The following is a 19,716-nucleotide window of genomic DNA, read 5'->3' on the forward strand; positions in this document are numbered from 1 at the left end:
TCACTTACTGGAAATCCCTTAGGCCCAGCTTCACCAGGGTCGCCGAGCTTTCCCTGCAGCAAAACGACACAAACGGAAAAATAAGTTCAACTCTAAGAGGTGAACAGTGAGTGTTTAATGGTGCTGTTTGTTGTTACACCATGTCAACCTTATGGAGGGGTAAACAGGCATAGTGAGTATAAGACTAGTGCTCAGTTCACTTCCTGGAGTGTTCTTAAACACACAAGAAAAGATGTGTTGTAAAACAACACAGGGATGATAAAATATAGGGCTGCAATTAATAATTATTACTTTACTTTAAAAAAAAACAGTGAAAAATGCCAATCACAAGTTGTGAGAGCTTTTTAGCTTTCTATTTTCCCAAAGGTATTCAATTCACAATGAAATAATATGATAATATATAACAGAGAAAACTAGTGAACGTTTGGCCTTCTTAACTAATAAATGACTTAAAACAATCAGTGGTGAAGAGTAACTTAATATATTTACTCAAAGTAGTTTTAAAATACTGCAACTTTATACTTCTTATATCCCTCCACATGTCAGAGGGAAATATAGTTTTTACTCTACATTTGTTTGACAGCTGTGATAGTTACTAGTTACTTTGAAGAATAGGATTTTACATATAAAACACATGATGATCTTATCTAATGGATTGTTATAGATTTAACCAACAACAGTGTATAAAATCGGTAACATTAGCTCCACCTCGATCAGCAACAACAGTAAAATGATACTTACGTAGCCATTAGAGGCCATTTTTCTTTACTATACTTTTACTTTTGATACTTTAAGTACATTTGCTGATAATAATACTTTACAACAGTAATATTCTAAATGCAGGACTTAGTATTGCTGCTTTTACTTAAGTGAATTATTTAAATACTTCTTCCATTACTGTTACGAGGGGAAAGTAAAGAAGCCCACTTTTTCTTACCATCTCCCCGGGGAGGCCCAATTTTCCTGGTGGACCATCAGGGCCCTGCAAAGACAAACATCCAACACAGTTAACTGAGCTTTCTAAAATCCCCCAGAGTCAAAATGTTTCCGACTGCCAAGCACTACCAGCAGCATCAATATTTTAGGACTCTTTGATTTAAGGTTCTGTTGTTAGATTTGTAGTTAACAAAGAGGATCCTCTAAAGATTCTTCTACATGTTAAAAATAGTAAATAATTACAAAGCTGCTTGTAAAAGTTCTCATGATTTTTATTTCCCCTCCATTACAGAAACTTGGGACATTTTGGTTATCCTGGCTTTCCGTGGGACAGATTTGATGTGTGCAATTAGGAATTTGAAGGGCAGACATTGCTCTAAGGCAGTTTGGCATGTAAAGCAACATTATTAATAAAGGAGCATTATCAACTTTGACTTTCTGACCATGTGCTCACCTTCACTCCAGCGGACCCTTTCTCCCCCACTGGGCCATCAGGACCCCTCAGACCCTATGCAAAGAAATAAAAGTTGTCACTGATGAATAGCTTTGGAAAATGTGGCCTTTAACAGACCTGAGGCGCACTGTTGGATATATTAAGTCAATGAATTAGGGCACTTAATCTCCATTTTTTTCATCCCTATTTCGTGGAGCCTGGGAGGCAGTTCTCTTGGTTTTATTGTGTACTGTGGTTTAGCCCACATTGGAGAAACACCATCAAAGATTGTGGCGATTTTGCAAATACTTGGCATCTGAGAATTAGCTCCGAAGCAAGCCCAATCCGCACTGTGTAGACTTTGTCCCCATCTTTCCACGATCACACACTTGTGGTACCGCCTGAACACACTGGGGTTATTGTAAAGAAGCCTTGGGAAAAGGTCACAAATCCTGTAGCTGATTCATCCTTGCCATTAAAGTTGAACCAAACTATTCACTGTCAGAAAACATGAAAGGACTGACTGCAACATTTGCTGGTTGTTCATGTAAGCATGTTATATAAAAGTGATCTAAACAGTGCCTGAGCAGAACACAGCTCCTACCTATGTAAGGCTTTGAAATGTCCGTTGCTGCTTGATATTAATAGACACATTTGTTCAAGACTGTTGTTGGCAGACTGAGACGTAGCAGTGTTCAATTATAGGGGAAACTATTTCTATTTTGTAATTGTGGCTATGTACAATTGATGACAATTATATCAGAATTGTGAAATGTGCGTTAAACCATGAAGAAAAGATAAATTAATTAAATTTAATAAGCTCTCTGATCATTGTTGTTATAATGTTCACACCTTCATGCTACTAGAGTGATCGGTCTTATTTCAAGTTATTGTCTCTTTGTCTTAAAAAAGCACATGATAAAACTGCAAGGGAAATTCTGAAATTATCTCCATCCATCGGCTTTTTTTTTTTTTTTGGAGGCGAAAACAATATTGACTATATGACCTATTAAGGTCGACATGTTTTGCAGTGCAGACATTTATCATCCATCCCTCCCTCCATAACCCATTCAACCCGAACAGGCACATTAGGTGGAAGCTCACCCACTACCCCTGGCTTTCTTTTAAAGTGCACCAATTTTAGGGCTTTTTACTTAAGAGTGCAGGGAAAACCCCTGAGATAGAATGATGGTAATGACTTTCTTACAAATCGGAGGAACAGGCATCATGTGAAGATTGAAAAGTTGCTTAAATTCAGTGGAGTCAGTCTGGATGGAGGCCTACAAGATTCAACTTCTAAACAAACTTGAATGACAGGGTAGCTGTCACTACTTTTCTTGGAACCCTATGATTAATTTATTGTGCTCACATATTGCTTTCACTCCTTTCAGGAATAAACACAGACCACATTTTTAATATGTGTGTCCAGCAGAATAAAGATATTATTAAATAAATAAATACAAAACATTCAGCACAGGAAAAGGTAGTTACTAGGTTTTCCCCATTCTTGTTGACTGTGAATTACTTCAGACAGTGTCATAAGGAGACTGGTGTTTAATCATACTGGTCTTAATTTTATTTTCCAAAGCCTTGATGTAATGTTCAGCTATTATAGTTATTACATTTTACATTTGTGACTGCTTGTGATATCAGGAGAGCCGTGTAAAACCAATCCACGGAATGAAATGCCTTAATCATACCACTTATTCATGTTAGATCAATTATTCATTCAGTCCAATGATCCTGCTGTGTAACCATGAGCTATTTTCCCAAAGTAGAAAAACTAAATTATGGAAAAGCCAGCAAACACTGGAATTATCTTGAGCTCACGGCAGACACAGCAACGCACGCACATTGCCATGTAAAGAAACTCCAGGATGTTTTACTGTATGTAGCAAGACGTTTATCATGTTAGAATCCATGTGCTTTACTAATATATGTTCAGATTGAACCTGTAGTGTCTTTGTAGAGATATACAGCACTTTGTGTACTTTTTTTCTTTGGAGAACGTTGCTAGGCAATCCTTGGACTGGTGTTTTTGCTCTGCACTTGTAAGTGATTTAATTATCTGTGGATGGTTGGATTTGATTAGTGAAGTTTGAGTTTCTCTACCTTGTCCTCTTTCATGGCCATAGGCGTTTTTATCAGGATGGAGGACAATTATTTCAGGGCTTAGCACACCTACCGAGCACACCTTTCAAAACCATGGACGCCATGAACACAGCACTTTCATTGCCGGATATTTTACAAAGGAAGGAGTGAGCATGCTGACAGGTTCTGTCAGAAAGAGCTGCTATGACTCATAGCTTAGCAACAGCCTTGACAACGACACATGTAAGCGCTGGATACAAGTACAATGTTATAATTATTATTTTAATTGTAGTGAAAACCGGGACAATTTGGCAGTGGATGTTGAAAACCGGGACATTTTAGTGTTTTACAGATATCTGTCGGGACTCTGGACACCCAGCTTGAAGCCAGGACAATCCCGGACAAACTGGGACGTCTCCTCACTGTACCTTAGCATGTTAGCATTTGTTGATTAGCACTAAACACAAAGTGCAGCTGAGGCTGATGGGAATGTCTTTAATTTTGCAGGTAGTTGGCAGTGTTTGGCCAGTATCTGGGGACGTTGAATGTCTGCACAAAATGTCTTGGCAATCCATCCGATAACTGTTGACATGTTTCAGTCTGGACCAGTGTGGTGGACCAACCGATCAACACTGCCATCCTTAGAGCCATGATGCTAAATCCATGAATTGAGTGTAGGTTGAATCATTGAATTGTTGTCACCTATTGGTTATATAATCTTATAAGCAGATTTCAGTAACTTACCCTCCTGCCTTTGGGCCCTCTGATGCCGATGGATCCCCGTGAACCAGGAGGCCCCTGAATGTGTGTGAAAAAATATTCTAAGAGTTTGAGAGCAAATTATCGAAACTAAGATCCTAGGGGCGCTTGTCTAACTCTCATTCTTCTTTTGCCAAGTTGAATGCAGGTACACAGAAAGCAGAGTTAGAACTGCAACAATATTCTTACAACCTATTTTAACAGTAGTCAGCAGTTCAGTTTTATTATATAATGTCAACTATCAAAGGTTGCATTTTAGTGCGATTATAAATATATGAATCAATAATGGACTTTTGTTAATTGTAACTTTACACTAGCTGAAAAGCTTGTTTTTACTGAATTCCAATTCTCATGTAACTGCAGTGATGTAGATGTGTACTTCAGGTTGTGTTAGTGCACCGTGACATCACCTATCACTGATGCTGGGTGTGGTCAGAAGTGAAACATGACAATGACAACAGTAAACTTACTGGGATCCCTTGCGGTCCAGGCGACCCCGTCTCTCCAGGTATTCCAGTGTGACCCTGATGGATACAACATGACTTAAATGATATCTTTATGATTTATCAAAGAAATCATAAATTCGCTCTCAGATTTCTGACAAAACTGGGCGGCCTTATATTAGCTCCCTATTAGATGATTATTGTTTTATCACTTAAATCAGTCCCTCCAAACATGTCACTCCCCCATCCCTTACGTATGTAGAATTTAATGCCCCCTGGTATGAGAGACGGGGTCCAGACTTACTCCTTACCATCGGCCCCGGTTCACCTGGTGGCCCGGGGACGCCTGTCTTCCCTCGATCCCCCTGAAGAACCACAAGGGGTTAGGGTATATTTATATCACAGTGACATATTACAGTGAAATCTGCACATTTGAGAGGCTGGTACCTGCAAGTGTTTGACATTTTGGCTTCATAAATGACTAAACATTTAATCGATTATCAAATATGCTGTAATTGACATATTGTTTCAGCTCTAATCACATGCTACATCAACAGAAAGCATTTTAACAGATTCAAATGGACGTTGCACAACAATAAATTGTCATATTAGCGAAGTGTGACAAATTGAGACCACGCTAACCTTTTTTCCGGCGATGCCCGTCTCTCCAACAGGCCCGACAAAACCAGGCAGTCCCTAAAGGAGAGAAAACATGCTGTCTTAACTGTCTCTTATTTCTCTTAGCTCTATTGAAGTTAGATTTCTCATAATAGGCTGCACAGCTTTGGGACTCCTACAAAACAGACACACACAGAGACACACAGTGAGCATCAGACAGAAATCAGCAGAAAGAGGGAGAAAAGCCTTTACCCTCTCGCCAAGCTTCCCGACCTCGCCAGTTATCCCGGTCTCGCCCTACAGCAAAGCACACAATTAGCATATCACAAACTTATTCATGCCTTTCGTTTTTAGTTCAAATCAGTTGAAATGTGCTCAGAGGCCCGTTCCCCTGTGGTAGCGGAGAATTAACATCTAATTTACACATATTCAGATGATACATTATCATATAAGAAAGCCGGGGAGAGAATGTTCAGTTAAGGATGACAGTGTTTCGGCGGCGGATGTGTGACTATTAGGTCTGACCTTGAGTCCATCTGGGCCTGTCAGTCCAGGGAATCCCTGCCTCCCAGGCCTGCCCTGAACAGACAGCAAAAATGACACAGAGAAGTGTACTGCAGCTCCACACAACAAAACAATAAAGTCTGTATCTCCTGTAGAAGGTGCAGTCTGCGAGTCTAACGTCCCTCGAGAGGCCGTTGCGCTAAACAAACCAACAATTGATGCCAAAACAAAAACATCCCTTTAAGAAACTTAATGATCCATAAAACAAAGCGCCGTTTGCAGCATCAAAGGCTTCTTATTACTCACACAAGTCATTGGGTCATTAGTGTTTGTTTTCAGCGATCACTTGTGGGTTACACTTTTGGGAGATGGCAGACTGGAGTCAGCCATCTCAAAAATAGAGTTTCATTGGAAAAGTCTTCTCTATTGTTTAGCCTGGGAAGACTCCAAACAAACACTTTTTTTTTGGACTGAGATAGTCATTGTGGACTTTATTTATACTGCAGAACAGTTCAAAGCCATCCTATTTGTCTCTTATGAAATCCTACGTTTGTCTTGCAGGGCCTCTTTATTCACTATGTTCTATGTTCAGATGCAAATGATAATGTATTTAAATATTATGTGTGGTGGAGATATGTGAAACACAAACAACAAAGGGGACTGTTTGAATTAATGTCCTCTGACACTGAAATAACTTTAATTGCACATTTGACCTCCCAAATAGACACCAATATAATGATTTATTGTCAGGTTTTAGGTTAAAATCTTCCTATTCCTGTGCAAATGAATCAATCATCTGATACAACTATACATTTCGGTTTGACATTTTAAGACAGTTGCTTTTGTTTGTGATTGTTTTTATGATAGAAAAGAGCATAGCAATTTGCTGACCAATCTGGTAATATGAGTATACAGTGTCCAATAGGAAGTCTTTCAAAACAGCTTCAGAACAATAGAGACATCAGTCAGCCAGGACTTACTGGTCATAGTTGTTCCTCCAAAGCTAAATTTAGAGAGAGACACTTGTGCGTAGCAAGTATTTTGATGTTGTGATCCTCAAGGATAACTTTGTTATTGTATTTTCTAACTGGTCTTGAGTTGCAGGGCTCATCCAATTAGCACTCACCTCGAGTCCAGCGGGTCCAGCTGGCCCAACTGGTCCCTCATCACCCTGACAAAAAAGTAGTCACCACAGGTCAGAGGGAGACAAATTGCTTTTTATCTTTTATTCATTTTCAAAATATATGAAGTCAACCCCACCTGAAGTCCAGGTGTTCCTCTTGGACCTGGCAATCCTCTTGTCCCTTGTTTTCCCTGTGGATGAAACACTGAGAGTGAACTCTGCACTTCATCTCTACGCACTGACAATTCATATCTAAAGAGTTAATGTCACTCTACTAACCTTGGGTCCTTCAGGGCCATTTTGTCCTGGTGGGCCAATGTCACCTGGAAAGCCCTGTGGAAATGAACCACAGCTTCATCACCACGTAGTAGCATACTTATACAAAGCATTGTACTAACGTATACAATGGTAGAATAACATAAAGCATCTTGTCAAAATATAAAACTTAGTAAATATAGTCTGTCCTACCTCTGGGCCAGGAGGGCCAGGTGGCCCATCAGGGCCCTTTTCACCAGGTTTTCCCTAAGAAATCACAAATGATCTTACTGTTATCACACAGATCAGAAACTTCAAAATAGCTTAACAAACTGAGAATATTATAGCCCAAATTCACTAAATGGTTTCAGCAGGGATTATTATGTGGTATGTTACCAAAACGATCTAATATAACCCTGAAATCTGCCTCATAGCACCTTTTTTAAATAATGCAATAATCTCCTTTGCGCATTTCTCGGTTAATGACACTCATGAAATCTCACTTTCTTAAAGCTACAGTACTCACAATACCAAATCAACCACTGTGGTTGAGGTAAGATTCTGGTAAGAGGGAAGAGTGTGGCCATTCAGAACGGCTGCTAAAGCAAGCCAGAGAGCAGGGTTTATGCTAGAGTCTCAAATCAGATCAGAGAGCACTAAAAATATTAAGGACACTTAAGACCGCACAAGAGCCAACTCTGGTGGATTAGTCTTAAAGCTAAGGCAGCACATGCACTGGGAATTTGCCGGTGCCCTTCTCTTTGAGGGGCTGTTTATGCCACAGCTTGATTAGCATACATTTCTTAGACCAACGCTCTGAGACACGCATGGGTTTGCTTTTGTATACATTTGAAGATTTCCACCCATTTTCCTTCAAGAGAACCAGCATTTTCTTCCTGAGTGCATCCTAAGATTTACTGTATGCTTTGAGCACACCACTGAGCTTTCTGAACAAAAATCCTTATCTGAAGCAGCTGAGGGAAAAAAGTAGAAATAGCCTTCACAACAAATGTTTAGAGAAGTCTATTCACAGCCTACACTGTGCTCCATTAGACAGCAATGTATTTATCATTTATTGATCACTCAGGAAAATCAGCACAGTGCTTCAGATACTGAGAGTATACAAGCAACCAAAGCAGTTAAGCACAAAAAGTATAATCTCTATACAGAGTAATACTGTGTAGTGTAGAGATACATTGTGCAACTACTAATCATAGAGTAACTGTGCAATCGATTCTGCACTGGTGCTGGGAGCTACATCACCTGTATGTAGCGTCGGTTATGTTGTATTAATGGGTGGGATGTACCTGCATGCATGTCTTGCATGTATTGCATGTATTTCCACACCAGACACTCTACATGTGTTGTAAACAATGGATATTTTTCTAATCAACAGATTTTTGACCAGTTTTTTTTATCTTATTCCCTGCTGGTAGTGTTTGAATGGGGGACAGAAAATACCTGTGGTCCAGGTTTTCCACGAGGACCTGGCAACCCTGATGAGCCACGGATACCCTGCAACATATAAGCCCGCTCAGTTTAACAAGTCAACAATACAAAACAAGTAGGTAAATCCCATACATGAACATGCTGATTAGATACAGAAACATGCCAACTACATTTCTATGATAGTAATAAAATAAATGGTAAATGGACTGCACTTGTAGAGCACTTTCCAATAGGTCTCATTAACCCATGCACACAAACACACTGCTGGTGGCAGAGATGCCATGCAAGGTACTGGTCTAATCAACAGAAGAAATCTGGAGTTCAGTGTCTTGCCAGGCATCGAACCACCAATCTTATTATTTATGGAGGACCTGCCGTACCACCTGAGCTCATACCAACATACACCTACCTTGTCGCCTTGGAATCCACACTCGCCTGGCTCTCCTGATAAGCCAACATCCCCCTGAGAAGACACACAGAAATATGAAATTATTTTAATAACTTGCACTACAGGGGGGCTGTGTTACAGTCGTGCATTATAGCTTTGTGTTATCTGCTTTCTAGAGATACAATTCTGCGATTTGTCTCCTCTAGCATTCTTGTATACAGAAGGTTAGTAGTCTGAGAAAGACATATGCAGATCACCTTATCACCTTTCAGTCCTGGTTCCCCTGGGTTTCCAGGTACTCCCTTGGAAGCAAAATGAAATTTAAGAAAAAAATATGATTAATTAAGCAGCCCTGGCATTTCTCTGTTCAGTAGGGTTTACATACTTTACAATCTGTGGAATCACTGAATCCCAACACCACCCATGTGTGTGGTCAAAGTGAGCTGAACTGTGACTTGAAGACATTCTGGTTAAGACCAATCACTAAAACGCCAAAATGTACTATTACTATTCATATTCTATCCATATCAAAACCAGAAGGAGACACAACCAGAAAACCACATCATTTACCTTGAGTCCTGGTGGTCCTGAGAAGCCCAACATGCCAACAGGGCCCATGTCTCCCTGCAAACACATAAAAAACATACACTTAGAACGCTGAATGTCCCGATAAATTGGCAAAACTACTATGCTACTATTACCCATAACTGTGGCAGGTATTATCTGAACATTTTATTTACTTGTGCTGATACGTCAAATTATTCTTTATACTTTACTTATTTTCTAAGAAATATTCATTTAACAAAAGAAGCCAAAGTTCTCAAATGTTATATGTAGACCTATATGTAGACAATTTGATCAGGGAATACAAGATCACAAAGATGACTTGACCACTTTTGGCCACTGTTTTGATACTCAGTACTTCTGACACATTTTGGTGGGCACCAAAAAAGTCAAAGTCAAAGTTTTAAATTCAGGACCAGTGTTCATAATACACAACAAACTTTCTGAGCTGAATGTCTCAACAGAAAGATGTGGAAGAGATGTATAAGAATAGCAAGTAAGGAATCAAACTTTTTTTATATAGAACTTTTCAAAACAGTAGTCACAAGTTGCTTTCCAGAAGAAACAAAGAGGGACTTAAAGAGAGAAGACCAGACGTAAAAAGAAAAGGATCCAAAGTGTATAAACCACAAAATATAAAGTTCAAAATCAGTGAGAAGAATACAATAACACTCACAATAAGACCAGGGACTCCACATGGGCCAGGAGCTCCCAGTTCACCCTAAGAGGAAGAGAGAGCACAAAGAAAGAGAGATAAAGAAAAGATGCAATACAATACAGTATGTTTCTATAATTTGTTTGTTTACTATTGTGTTCTTCCCCTGAGTAATGTGTTTCTCCACTCATTTGAGTATGAGTGAGCACTTGGCACTTGAAACAGAGAGGCTTGTTGTCCAAATGATCTACCCCGCAGCCACATGCCATGCCTACATCCTCTCCAAGTTACGCATCCAATGGCGAGATGGATGACACACAGCCCAGTGTGGCCTTCCTGTCGCCTCCTCTATTCCTCTACAAATGAAAGGAGATGAATGCAGCCAAATGGAACATCCCCTCTTCCCTCTGGAGGCAGAGGAAATGAGGCTCTCAGGAGGTCAGCCAATCACAATCTAACACTGACCCTGTCAATCACGAGCAGTGAGGGTCAATCTAAAGAATGAGGAGAGGCGAGTGAAACTGCTCATGCTGCCCTCACATCAGTATGGATTATGACGGGTGAGTGAGTTACTGAATGACTGCACACATTTGCCTCGCAGTCAGTCTTGCGCAGGAATAAAAAGTTCTTGCTGTAAAACAACATTCAAGCAAGCTTCTGTAACTCTGGAGTCGGACGGAGACTAAAGAAAGTTAAGGGATGTCGTAACATTTGTTTGGATTGAGTCTACTTTTTTGCATTTGCCTTCATGAGTGTATTTTTAATTTCTTGTAAAGCACATTGTACTGAAATGTTGTGAACTTCAGGGCCATACAAGACGTATTGCACTGTGCTAAATGTGAGTAAATGGTGCATTTATCTACATGATTTCACTTACTGGGTTCCCATCAGGGCCAGGAGGTCCCCTCTCTCCAAAGTCACCAGGAAACCCCTGAGCACACAAAGAAAAAGGATAGTCATGTACCCAGAGACGGAAGTGAGTGTCTTTATCATGTTCACACTGTCACTATGCCCATTTTGATGTTGAATTTATTGATAGATCGCATGGTTTGTCAGTGACGTTATCACACCAACAACAAAGTCAGGTAAATTTTATTCATATATCCCATTATCGCAAATCACAAGGGGCTTTACAATCTGCACAGCATACGACACCCTTATCCTTAGACCCCCAAAGTGTTTCCCAACAGAAGTTTGCAGAGTAAAGCCAAGCAAATCCCATCAAATGCGCTCCCAACGCTTCATTCCTGGGAGACCAGCAGGAAATTCCACAGTGTTTCCGAGCGATCGAGTGTCTGTGTGTGCACGCGCTGGCAGGGAGCGCTCAGCAAAAACCCCCAGGACTTGTCTAAATGGCCGAATAAAGCTGCTTGGCCCAGGAACTGCTGACTGCGTCGTTTTTTTTGCTTGGTGCTCGTAATTCCATTATGGAGGCAGAACAAGAGGCGTGATGCAGCCGCGAGGCCACACGCTCAACGTGTGCTTGTCAATGTGCCAAGGTCAACATGCAACCCACTGCACATCACGGCTCAGCACTCGCATACAGAAGGCGAGCGCTGTGCTTAGACAAATGATAAACGGCAGAATCTCTCGTCCACAGACGGAGAGGAAAAAGATCAAATGAAAGCATGAAGACCTCAAGAGATGGCAGAGATAGGATTGTTTGTGTGGCAGACTGCTGATTTAGAACATTAGGCAAATGTGGTAATAAGCAGTAATTGATGCAACATGAAGCCCAAAGGAAATGTGGAAAAATTTGCCTTTTTCCAAAAATGTCAATAACTGACTTGATGAAAAACACATGCAAGTCTTTGTTCTCGTATTGACAACAACCAACTTTCAGCGAGGTTGTTGAGACCCTTTTCATTATGTGATCTGTCTAATGGAAGTCCTGCCATTCTGCTACGTACAAAATACAACATTCATTAGATAAAATATATATAAATATGGAAGGCTTTGGGACATGTATCTCTGTTGGATAAAACATGCCCTCTCCTTCTCTTGTCTGCCTTTCCAGATTTTGTTAAACTGCATTGCTGCTGACTCAGGACAGGGAAAAAAACAACATATTGCATAGTGACTGACCTCACTTTTCACCACAGAGGAAGAGAAATGGCTTGCTCATGACTTGGCTATTACGAGCATACTTTTTGGCCTCAGTCTCATGTCACTGACCGTTACTGCATAATAATTAAAAGAAAACATGTACAACCAGACTAGGCCTGGGAAAATATCTGATTTACACAAGTGGTTACGTGCAGTTTTAGTATTTTCCATGTAAGCCTGGAAGGATGGGAAATTTACTTCCAGGCGCCAATGACGATAGACTTCCCTGATCTGTGGGCAGAGACTCTGGAGAGCCAAAGCCACAACTGACACATCACATTAACATATCAGTCCAATGCAAAACAAGTACAGTAATAAGTACACTCTATAACATACAGAGAAAATTAATAATACTAGATTTACAGTCGAGGAGTCACTGACTTCAATATGAGGCCAGTCATTTCTGACTAAGCATTTAAATGTAATCTGCTGACACATGAACATGTGTGTTTCCAATACATTCACTTACACTATTTCTCCCCTTATAACAATCCCTACAGTAATCCCCAGTATCACTGTGCCAGTGTGGAAGTCGCCACAACTTTTCTTTGCAGATTTACGACTAAGGATTCCCACTCAACCAGAGTATCTGTCAGAGTAATGGTCAATTAATACACTTTAAAGTAGCTCTGCAGTACACTAAGAGTCCATAGATCAAGACAAAACACCCTCACTTTCATGAGGCCGCATTAAAAATGTTCTCTGAGAAGTATGTTGAGAGAAAACTTTACCGGCCTACCCATCTTGCCCTTCTTCCCATGAACGCCAGGAATTCCCTAGAAACAGGAAAGAAAACAGAGTTGAGAGACAGAGAGCGAGATAAAAAGGTGCATAATGTAAATACAAAGACATTATTACATGATAAGACTTTAGCCACACTAGCAGCCCTGTGAGGCTATGATGCACCAACAGACAACAAAAGGAGTTGGAAGGAGTGAAAATGGAGAAATAACATGGAGAAACAAATATCTGTCTTCTGTGGAGTGTCAGATTCAGGTTCAAAATACTTGGTATGAAATTCCTTTGGAGATTTGATGTCACTGTTTTCCTCCACTGCCCTGGAGGTTCATGGGAATTTGAGTCCTGGTTGGGTTTAAGTACATTTAAATCCACCTCCTACATCTTAACCTTATCCAAGACAGTAGAAAGTTTGGCTGGATTGATCCAATACAGTATGAGGGAGCTTGCTCTACTTTGGGCTTATAACAGTAACTTGGTGAAGTGTGCCTGCAGTATTTCAAGAATGAAATCTATTTCATCGTCATATAATGCAACCCAGTGGGCATTTACTCTTACAGTCAGTAATACTCACTCTCTCGCCATCAGGACCAGGAAGGCCAAAAAGCCCAGGGATGCCAATGTGACCCTAGAGAGATGAATAAAAGAGGGAGTGGAGGAACAGATAAAACAAAGATAGATGGAAAAGCAAAAGAAGGTGGACAAGGGTGCACAATGAGAGTGAGCAGAGATGATGGACATTGTGAAGAACTGTTAGATGTCAACAAGACCAACACGTCTAAAAATCTCTACAAAGACTTCAGCTGTGACGCTTTGATCTGTTACAGCACCGCAGGCTTCGTGCTACAGTCGAGTGGTCTCGAAGAGCTAAGCCTTGAGGCAAGTGTATATGCCCATGGACTGCATGGTGCTGGCTTCCACGATGTAGTCCAAGGGCACATACCCTCACGTCAGGGATCTCTGAAGATCTCTCTGCCAAACCTGGTCAGTGCAAGAGGAGAAAAAAGTGGCGAAACGTGCAGAAATCAAAAAAGACATTTAATGAGAAGCTAACATCTGAATGCATTATGGTTATGCTAGGCAGCAGAGAGATATAGTTTTAAGATATATGGCCAACATTAATACGGAGCCCCCCTGGTGTTAGCTGAAGTGTGTAATGTGTAAATCTCTACTCTCGGTTTACAAATCCGTGGGCACAGATTTATAAACCGTGCCCACGGATTTGTGAACGGATTTGCAAACGACTACTTTCTTCAGAGAACAAGTAATGGAACATTTTGACGGCAACCACATGCAGCAAGTAGGCTAAATCGAATGTATCTAGATTTAAGGGAAGATTTAAAGCTATATTGTGTTGTGCATTGGATGTTTTACAGCTTTCATTGTGTAACATTGAAATGTATTGTGCTTTTCACTCCAAAACCGTGGGCACAGATTATAAACCGTGCGCATGGAGTTTTAAACTGAGTACAGATTTAAACATGGCTCTTTTTTTTCCTCAGCTGACCCCAAGGGGGCTACGTACATTAACAAAACCAACAAGCACGAAACTTATTTGAAGTTCATTGCCCCTACAGTACTTTAAATATACTAACAACACCATCTGTCATTACCATCATGGAGTTAACAAGGGCAGTCAAGTGGCGTTTATGACATTGGCCTTTTACTGTACCCGCACTGGTTAGGTAATTCATTTAGCGGGCATTTCACAGGTCATTTAAGAAAGTGAAAGTTCAAAAGCATTACTATACAGAGAATGCTTCTCTCCCCTGTTGCCTTCAGTGGAAGCTGAGTGACAGGAACATGAAATACAAGTAAACAGAGTAAGTCATTCTGAGTGTGCTTTAAGCACTTTGGGCCGTACAGAGTGAGACATACAGTATTTACTTTCAAAACACCTTTTTTACTACCAGAGATCCAACATGCTGCCATAAAGAGTTTACATTTAATCAAACAAATCCATGCCAAAGCTGTCATTTTTACAACATCTACTTACCCTGACTCCTTTTGGCCCCACTTTCCCTACAGGCCCGGGTAAACCCTGCATGTAAGAGATGACAAAACATATTTCTGTGGTTACAAACAGTGGCAGAACTTCACTTGTGTCGCTGTGAAAGTGCTTAATTGGTTAGATATACTATAACATTTTTTCTTTGTTTTTCAAGATTAAAAACTTCTCACTAGTTGATGATAAGTATCAACTTTATCCAGATTGTTGCATCCTTTTTTAAAATTCTAATTAGCCTCTTGGCTGACATTTGCAGTGTTAATACTTAAGCAGCATCCACATCAATTTCTCAGAGACACTGCCAGCAAATCCACCAGCGCAGAAAAATCTCCCCCTGCAACTATAAAGATCAACTCTCAGCTCAGGAGAACTCCCCACAGCAAAGTCCATGCCTTGACATAAACCTGCAGCCCCGGTGATTCACAGCCCACAGATGGTAGGGGGTGCTAAAGCCTAATCCATCACACGCCACTAAGTGCCTATAGGGATCGGAGTTCAGACATGGTAAGTGCGCTAAAGCACAGGGGCTAACACCGAGACCCGTGCATGAACTCTACGTTATCATAAACATTCATGAAGCACGAGCGAGCGAGTAGTTGTCCAGCTGTTTCTGGAGTTTAAATTTGCTTAAAGCTAAGAGGAAACAGATTTCAAATGTAGAGAATCCTTAATGCTCCCCAGCTTTGACTTCTTAAGTTAAACACAATTCCTAGAAGTGGGTCGAGGAATGACGCGCACGGCTTGGAAAGACAGAAGAAGCTTATTTGTACCCGGGGAGCTGTGGCATTAGTCACACTTTTATTACCTTTTCTTTCTTCAGAGTAGTGCTTACTATGGAAACCTTTTGACATTTTATTTCCTCACTGGACGGGGGGCATCCATTGCTGAAATTCCACCACAGGTGCTTCTCCACAGCTTAGAGCTGTTTGTCGCTCTTTCTGAGGCCTTTTTCCTTTCATTGAGCAGCCACAAACTTTTTATTTGGATTTACCAAATTAGGTTTTTTAAAGGCTGACTCTGAGACGCCGACGGCTGAGATTTTTTGACAGCATCCAATATCTTTAAATTTTATTATTTTCTTGCTGGAACGCACACAAGGACTCAGTGTTTCCCCTATAATTCCCCATTTTATATATCATTCTGACAGTAAGCTATAATCACTAACTGAAATTTGATTTATTAAAAGGCCAAAATATTCACCATTCACAGTAGAGATGATATCCCAACCTACATTTATTGTTTTATCTTTCTTTATGTGTGAGTGTGTGTCTCCATGTGGGTGTGTGTGTGTGTGTGGCCCTGCTCAACCAGCACCGCAACACTAGATTTACTGCACCTGCCTGCCAGGATAGCCTTTGGCCCCAGGGCTTCCATCATCTCCCCGTTCACCCTGTAGAGAGAAAGATGGGAGAGAAATCAACATTAGAGGAGGACAAGAGACTAAAAGAGGGAAAAGGAAGGAAGAAAGGACTGACGGGTGGTGGAAGGGAAGCAGTATACTGTAGGAAAAAAAGTTTCAGGTGGAGCCTCACTGATTGCAATAATAAGAAACTAAGAAAGACAGTAAAAATTGCAAGCACTTTATTTAAGAAGTAATAAACAACAATCAATTGGTCCTATAGAAGAATTTAAATCTCTCAGCTTTTCAATAAAGACCGTTTGTTTAGTCGAGTCAGTGTTGTCTAAGGAAAGAGGCGCCACTGCAGACGTTGCCACTCTAACCATTCAATTAATCCGACAGTAAGTGCTATTATAATGCGGTCGAGCCACATGCTGTTAAGACTACTGTGAGCACAGTTGAGCCTTAATATGTTTATCCTCATCAACGCACAGTATAATATATGAGTCATTCTTTCCTTGTGGTGAGACCAAACCAAAATGCATCCCTCCAAGAGGAATGTTTAGTTCTACATGTATGGGAAGAGTAAAACAGGATTAGTGAAGGCATGCCAGAAATTATAGGCTGTTTGTACAGTATACTAATGACCACATTCAATATACACTGGCGGCAGTATTTTCAGTTTCATTGGAAAACCAGATATTAAATGTATTATGAGAGATCAAAATGTTACTGAACTATTAAAAGTAATACAAAAAATCTTGTAAATGACCACAGTAGTCATAGTAGCAGTAGTAAAAGTTGTTGCAATAAAAGATAGATTGTACAGCAGGAAGGTTACGATTGCAAAATAAGAGAGGGTCGTGCAATAAACACACATAATCTGGTTTAATAAAAGGCTTCTAATCGAGGACATTAAATCCTTTAACTTAAAAATGTGTTTAGCACAAATCAAAAGTAACCCGTTATTTTTTTAAGCAGTTGGACACACACGCGCATGATGCTATACACATTCCTGCTGACTGAAGAGGATAATAATGCAGATGTTTTGTGCGCGCAAACCACGCTATTCTACTGATCGGCAGTTGGTGGCAGTAGCACGCCAAGAAACGTAGAAATGTACTAGATAACAGGCAGAGAAGTAGACAAATCAACGTGGGCTGTGTCCAAATATCACTTGTTTTACTCATTTACTTCTCCCTATATAACAGACGCTCAATACATTATAGCGAGCAGTAAATTGAGATTTGGACACTTAATCATCACTGACAGTGGCACATTAGTCATTTTCACAGCTACAAAATGCAACGCATTGCATTGTGGGATTGTTTGCAGAAAGTAGTGTACATGCCATGGAAACTCTTTATTTCGTACCACTGTGGGAATTTTTGAAGGCGCCATATAGTCCATACGTTTCACATTCAACACACAACTTAGACAGTCAAATAAAATGAGGGTAAATGTAGTGCACTATATAGTAAATAAGGAGTGACTTCAGACAAAAGTTAAATGCAGGTTTCAGATTAATTAAAAATGTGTTTTTTCAAACGATTTATGAGGAAGAATGCATTCAACACCCTTGTTGCAGACACTGTATTTTGGTGAAAAACACTGAACGTTCTATGTATACGTTATACGTTGTTAAGTTATATGTTATAAGTTCCACCAAATTAATAGTCAACGAGGAGTGTCTTCAGTAACCAAGAAGTAATGTCTTTCTGGCACAAGGTGTCGCCAGTTATCTTCAATTGATTAGAAAAAAAAATCTGATCGACTTCCCTAACAAAAATAACAAGCCTCAGAATGCATTAAAGGGCCAATCATAACTGACTGTCCTGCATGCTATTTGAGTCATTTTCCACAGAAAGGAGTGCATCGTCTCTAGAGAGTACTGGAGGAGACAGGAAAAGTTTTCTCTCTTTTTTTTCGTTGTGACACAGCACATTCTTCTCAAAGATAGTACACAGGATTTAGACTCAGGAAGGAGGGAGAGAAGGAGGAGGAGGGATGACCTAGGGGTGTCCAAACTATTTAGCCCACTTGTACCTCTGCCAAACATCTCTACTCCTCTATTCCCGCCAAGATTCCCGAACAACTAATGTCTAATGTCTCTTCTCTCTAACCATAATCCCCCACACCTCTTTTTTAACGTCCCGATGTGTCTGTGTTAATATTTTCTCCCTGTCATTCCCTCCCTTTCTCCTGTTTTGTAACTATAAATGGAAAGACATGTTTAAGTCTTATGGGAACTGTCTCTGCAGACTCTTGGCTCTTTGTTCGATGAGTAAACATACACTGACATGCAGCTAACACACAGTGCAGCCATCAGACAGACAAACAGCATGCAGTGGATTTAGTCAGCATGATAACACTTCAAAGAGGCGGGATTGTGTCAGAGGAACCACAGAAATCACATTTTAGTTGTTTTCAGATGTCAACTGCTACGATACAATTCACACTCTCACCTCTCACACTGTTGATCAAAATTTTAAAAAGGGGGCAATGATACATCTCACCTTTTAGTTTATTGTATGCATTTTCAAAATTGCATGAATTGCATTCTAGCACTTTCGCGTTATACTTCTTGGCCTAAGGGGGGCGCTACAATTACAGGCATTGCAATTTCTGATGTGTTTATTACTGAGTGGCCCTAAGAGGCCGACATTACAACTTAGTGATAAACTGGTGAGGATATTGACAAAGAAATTCTACATATTCTGTGTGACATATGAGAGAAAATATGACATCATGCCATGAGGAGAAACAAAGTACTCACAGGTTCACCCGGGAGACCACAAGGACCAGGATGACCTTTTTGTCCCTGTTCGTGAAGAAACAATAAGTTAGTTTTGCACATCTAGCAATGAGTCTACAGAAAGAGATTATGCCGGCCTTGGTAGCACATATTAAGTCAATGGTCGAATTGAATAAGATTTTTGTTGTTACAAAGTTTATCACCTTGTGGTCAAGAGCATCTCAGTCGACACCGAAACGATTTTCCAATTGCCTTAGAGAGGATTTGACTTGTTTCCTTGTAAAATGTTCAAAATAGCTTAATAAAGACCCGGAAGGTTTAGCTTAAAAGGGTCCACAGCAAAGACAAACTTAATAGCTGTGAAACTAATACACCACTTATCAGCAGCATTTGCCGGTTAACCCTGAACAAAAGACTTTCTTTATGATTTCTACACAAAAACAACACTGTTTTTATTTATTGTTGCGGCACAGCTGCTTGGCCATAAGTTTGTCTAATCATTGCCACCACAGCACTCTGACAAAACAATTCAGAACAATCTTGCATTAATTA

General features: G+C 40.3%; 1 protein-coding gene across 1 annotated transcript in view; it reads right to left on the bottom strand.

Annotated features, from left to right (window-relative positions):
* col27a1b (collagen, type XXVII, alpha 1b) overlaps positions 1 to 19,716 on the bottom strand; it is a 61,010-nt gene that overhangs the window by 17,595 nt on the left and 23,699 nt on the right. Inside the window, exons 8-31 of the mRNA XM_070905053.1 lie at positions 19,186 to 19,230; positions 16,407 to 16,460; positions 15,059 to 15,103; positions 13,637 to 13,690; positions 13,056 to 13,100; positions 11,096 to 11,149; positions 10,240 to 10,284; positions 9,570 to 9,623; positions 9,257 to 9,301; positions 9,021 to 9,074; positions 8,624 to 8,677; positions 7,376 to 7,429; positions 7,187 to 7,240; positions 7,045 to 7,098; positions 6,911 to 6,955; positions 5,806 to 5,859; positions 5,533 to 5,577; positions 5,305 to 5,358; positions 4,974 to 5,027; positions 4,690 to 4,743; positions 4,205 to 4,258; positions 1,391 to 1,444; positions 938 to 982; positions 9 to 53 (exon numbers count right to left, since the gene is read on the bottom strand). Of these exons, the coding sequence (XP_070761154.1) occupies positions 9 to 53; positions 938 to 982; positions 1,391 to 1,444; positions 4,205 to 4,258; positions 4,690 to 4,743; positions 4,974 to 5,027; positions 5,305 to 5,358; positions 5,533 to 5,577; positions 5,806 to 5,859; positions 6,911 to 6,955; positions 7,045 to 7,098; positions 7,187 to 7,240; positions 7,376 to 7,429; positions 8,624 to 8,677; positions 9,021 to 9,074; positions 9,257 to 9,301; positions 9,570 to 9,623; positions 10,240 to 10,284; positions 11,096 to 11,149; positions 13,056 to 13,100; positions 13,637 to 13,690; positions 15,059 to 15,103; positions 16,407 to 16,460; positions 19,186 to 19,230 (1,215 nt within the window). The remainder of the gene's footprint in view (positions 1 to 8; positions 54 to 937; positions 983 to 1,390; positions 1,445 to 4,204; positions 4,259 to 4,689; positions 4,744 to 4,973; positions 5,028 to 5,304; positions 5,359 to 5,532; positions 5,578 to 5,805; positions 5,860 to 6,910; positions 6,956 to 7,044; positions 7,099 to 7,186; positions 7,241 to 7,375; positions 7,430 to 8,623; positions 8,678 to 9,020; positions 9,075 to 9,256; positions 9,302 to 9,569; positions 9,624 to 10,239; positions 10,285 to 11,095; positions 11,150 to 13,055; positions 13,101 to 13,636; positions 13,691 to 15,058; positions 15,104 to 16,406; positions 16,461 to 19,185; positions 19,231 to 19,716) is intronic.

Source organism: Enoplosus armatus, chromosome 4 (genome assembly GCF_043641665.1).
Source record: "Enoplosus armatus isolate fEnoArm2 chromosome 4, fEnoArm2.hap1, whole genome shotgun sequence".
NCBI classification, from domain to species: domain Eukaryota; kingdom Metazoa; phylum Chordata; class Actinopteri; order Centrarchiformes; family Enoplosidae; genus Enoplosus; species Enoplosus armatus.